The following is a 4,376-nucleotide window of genomic DNA, read 5'->3' as shown; positions in this document are numbered from 1 at the left end:
AACCACATTTGATTTCTAGCATAACTGGGCTAATTACGAGTGTGTGGCTAATGAATGAAGTCGGTCTATCTTTAGGATAATTCGTTAAGTGATTTCTTAAGATTTTATCTTTTTTTTCTCTTGGTAACTGACTGCTTGTACTAAGAATGGGCAAACATAAGCGTTTTTTTCTGTTATCGATAAAAAAAAAAATCATATTACAAACATAATAATTACCATTGCTGCTATCATTATTATCAACATTATTACTATCATTATCATAATCATCCCATCATTATAATTATTATAATTATTATTAGTATTATGGTGATAATTGTCAAGGCTGTTATTTGTGTTATCATCATTAACTTTATTATATCATTATTCTAATCATCATCATCATCATAGCGTTATCATTATAATAATTCTTGTTACAATCATTATTATTGCTTTTATTATTAGCAGTAATACTATCATTATCATTATAATAATTATCATTAACATCACTATCATAATCATTACCATCATTATCTTACTATTATCATTATTATTATTATCATTATGAATTGGATTCTCATTCTGATTACTATTAATATTATTATCATTCCTGCCATTAATATAATTATTGTTATCACTATTCTTATCACCATTGTTATTGTTGTTGTTATCACTGCTGTTATTCTCATCGTCTTCCTTATTGTTATTATCATTTTTATTGTTATTATAATCTTTTGTCACTATTGTTATTATCGTTGATATTATTATTATTTCCAATCATTATTATTATCATTGCTATAAATAATGGATTATTAACATTTCTGAAAGAAATAAATAGAAAATAAGAATGTAAGGAACATCCGTTAAAAGAGAAGAGAGAGAAAGAGAAAGAGAGAAGGAGAGAAAGAAAGAGAGAAAGAGAGAAGGAGAGGAGAGAAAGAGAGAAGGAAAGAAGGAGAGAAAGGGAGAAGTAGAGAAGGGGAGAAGGAGCGAAAGAGAAAAAGAGAGAGGGAAAAAGAGAAAGAGATAAAGAGATAAAGAGAAAAGGAGAGAAAGAGAGAGAGAGGCAGAGAGAGAGAGAGAGAGAGAAACACAGAGAATCGCCATGGAAGCTCAGAAATCTATTTTTATCTATTTAAATATCATTTACCATACATATCTTTTCGCTTTCTCTTAACTTTCTATTATATCCATTTCCTCTAAATTCTCTACTTAGTACTTCGACTTCCCTTTCACTTATGCTTCTGTTTAATATCTATTTTCCTTTTCTTTATATTCTTTCTATTTTTTGTCCCTATGTAGGTTTTATAGTATTGAAAAAGTCTCTTCTCTTTTTCGTAATTCTTTCTCATTCTCGCTCCTATCTATCTCCCTCTTTCTTTGTCTGTATGTCTGCTTGTGTGTGTGTGTGTGTGTGTGTGTGAGTGTGAGTGTGAGTGTGCGTGTGCGTGTGCGTGTGAGTGTGAGTGTGAGTGTGAGTGTGTGTGCGCGCGTGTGCGTGCGTGTGTGTGTGTGTGTGTGTGTGTGTGTGTGTTTGTGTGTGTGTGTGTGTGCGTGTGCTTGTGCGTGTGCGTGTGTCTGATATAGATGTATGTATGTATGTTTGTATGTATGCATGTATGTACGTATGACACCCTTTGTATACCCTGCAACACCCGCCCCCAACAATATCCATCTAGTTTTGCTGTTCTATATTTACGGCAAAACCATTCACTCTAGAAACAAGCATTTAATTGAATTCATTACTGCAACAGCACAATGATCCCGATTTGACTTTCTCTCCTGTTACATAAATTCAATTAGGTCGACTCCTACGCCATGAATATAACACGGTTTCTAAATATATATGATGTATGCATCTATGTAACACTTTCGTTTAGGGGGGGAGGGGGTTAAAAATACATAGTCAAAAAGGGGGAGGGGAGGGGGAGGTGGCATAAAAATGATATAAAAGGTCCCGGTGCATTATCTTTCAATTGGCGCTAAGGTACGTGTGCATCAGCTGTAGAGCCATCCATAACATGCTGTTGGAGGCGCTCCTATTAGCATGATCCAGGGTCGTAAATAAACGCGTTTGAAACCCTTTCTCCCTTGTAATCTTGTTTTAAGTTCATAACCAAATGCAGCGAGCGGGTGAGCCAAAGTTTTAATGCTCGGAGTAATAAATATTACCCCGAAAGTTCAGCACAGAAGGAAAAAGGGAGGGGGAGGGAGGGGGAGGGGAGGAGGAGGGGGAAATAAAGGGGGGATTGTGAAAGAAAAGAGAAAGTAAGAATTAAGAGTTGTTGTTTATAACGACTTTCGACTAAAAAACGGCATTTTAAGAAAAAAGAAATTGTTGAACGCGCTTTAAATTAACATTAAAACGACGTAAACCTTTTCCATGTATAAGTAACCGTATGTACTCATCCATGGACTATGGCGTAAGCGAGTACACAGTTAATTCACTGCGTATCTTAGGTACAAAATTTGCTCTATTTGATTTTTAGATCACATTAAAAAGTAAGATCCAAGATGAAAGGAATATAAACGGCTTTACTGATGACTCGGAGGTGAGTTCGGGGCGCGCGAGCCGGTTGCCAAGATGGTAGGCATGAGGTCGTCTGCCTCGGATAAACTATATGTTTGATGTACGACGAGCGTGATATCGATTACTGGCAGTTTTAATAGGGACACAAAGTTCTACGGGCCAGAGTTACCGCTGTAGTAGTGTTAGGAGTGACCGAGAGATGTCTCTCCGTGCGCGCGCATCCTATGATCAATATGGCAACGTTCGAAAGCCGCGCAGTTGCCGGCGGTCGGACAAGAAATGAATTTATTCTCGCGACTGGCTGCTGCTTGAACCCTAGCTCTTGGTGGGAACGGTAGAGGGGAATTTATGCCACGCGTCGGCTGAGGGTCCTGCGGGCGAGAGGGCTCGAGGGCGTGGGCGCGGGGCGTGGAGAGAGCGGCGCGTCCTGCGGGATATGGGCGATTTGGCGAGCTTCGTTCGTGGTGCGGAGTGTGTGTGCCTTATCTCATATTACCTCGAGTAGAGCAAGCGAGGGTGTGTCTCCAACTCGCCTGTCCTTGTGCCTGTGCGTCCCATGTCGGCCAAGCGACTGTTCTTATCTCGTAGTCCTCGTCAGTAGACGGGGAAGGATGAGTGCGTGCTTGTGGTGATGCAGACCGACGTGTAGGCTTGCCAGATTTGCTTTCAGTTTTTTTCCCCCTTTTATTTTTAGCCTTTTGCTTGCATTCACTCTTTCCTTTTTTATCTAAAAAAAAAGAGAGAGAATCTTCCTCTATTATTCGAATTGACCGGGCTGCTGCGCTAGGGGCTTCAACCCCCGTTTCCCTCTTGGATGAAGATACGTGTTAGTGTGATCGTGGAATCGGAAAAACAGCAGTGACTTCGAGATGGAGAAGGACTCCATCGGACGAAGGACTTTGGCGTGGCTGAGGCTCAACCTGGCCATCCTGCTCATCGCCACCAGGATATCGCTCGCCTCGCCCAATGGCAACAATTTCTGTAAGTATGAAGGCGAGGGCGGGATGAATTAATTGTCTGCAGCGAGTGGATCACAGGGGGAAGGAGGTGGAGGAGGAGGAGGAGGAGGTGGAGGAGGTGGAGGTAGAGGTGGAGGTAGAGGTGGAGGAGGAGATGGAGGAGGAGATGGAGGAGGGAGGGAGAGAAGGAGGGAAAGAGGGAAGGAGGGAGGGAGGGTGGGAGGGAGGGAAGGAAGGAAGGAAGGAAGGAAGGAAGGAAGGAAGGAAGGAAGGAAGGAAGGAAGGAAGGAAGGAAGGAAGGAAGGAAAGAAGAGGAGGAGGATGAAGAAAAGGTAGATGACGAAGAGGTAATCGTGTGAATTTGACATGTAGACTGGATTGTTTTTTTCACTTTGTCCAGCAAGCTTAGGTTGAGTATCATAAACAATTCCTTGTGGTAAGCCATTGCGTGCCCCGTATTATATACTTTAAATTCCTCTGAACGTAAATTACCCCCCCCCCCAAAAAAAAAAAAAAAAAAAGTCAAGTGAACCCCCCCCCTCAAAAAAAAAAAAAAAAAAATCAAGTGAAAACGTTTATAAAGTAACACAAATTATCAAGGGAATATTGTGGCTATATGGTGGAGTATTCACGGGCGTCAAATCACATGTAAATGATTATTTTATGTATACGCATAACCAGGAATACATTACTACCACTCGCAGGCTCGCGTTATGTACATATTTCTACATTCCTTTGTCAAAAAAGGAGAATTAAAGAGATGGAAAAAAATGATGTACATCTATCCATGTTTAAAAAAAAGACGTGAAATATAAAGAAGAATTGGGTGATACACATCTTTCATCTCAAAAAAAAAGGAAAGAAAAACAGAAAGAGAAGAAAAGGCAAAACCAAGATATACATCAATCTAC

General features: G+C 40.2%; 1 protein-coding gene across 4 annotated transcripts in view; it reads left to right on the top strand.

The window, feature by feature from the left end:
- The first annotated feature begins 2,831 nt into the window (after positions 1-2,831).
- loaf (lost and found) overlaps positions 2,832-4,376 on the top strand; it is a 479,482-nt gene continuing 477,937 nt past the window's right edge. For 2 of the 4 annotated variants that reach the window (XR_011398652.1, XR_011398651.1), the window contains exon 1: positions 2,832-3,487. Coding sequence is in view for 1 of the 4 variants with exons in the window: in XM_070123417.1 (XP_069979518.1) it covers positions 3,376-3,487 (112 nt within the window). In the remaining 3 variants the exon portion in view is untranslated. The remainder of the gene's footprint in view (positions 3,488-4,376) is intronic. The other 2 variants (XM_070123417.1, XR_011398650.1) reach the window with 2 other exon arrangements.

This window comes from Penaeus vannamei, chromosome 7 (assembly GCF_042767895.1).
Source record: "Penaeus vannamei isolate JL-2024 chromosome 7, ASM4276789v1, whole genome shotgun sequence".
Classification (NCBI taxonomy): domain Eukaryota; kingdom Metazoa; phylum Arthropoda; class Malacostraca; order Decapoda; family Penaeidae; genus Penaeus; species Penaeus vannamei.
This window is presented reverse-complemented; position numbering and strand designations above follow the sequence as displayed.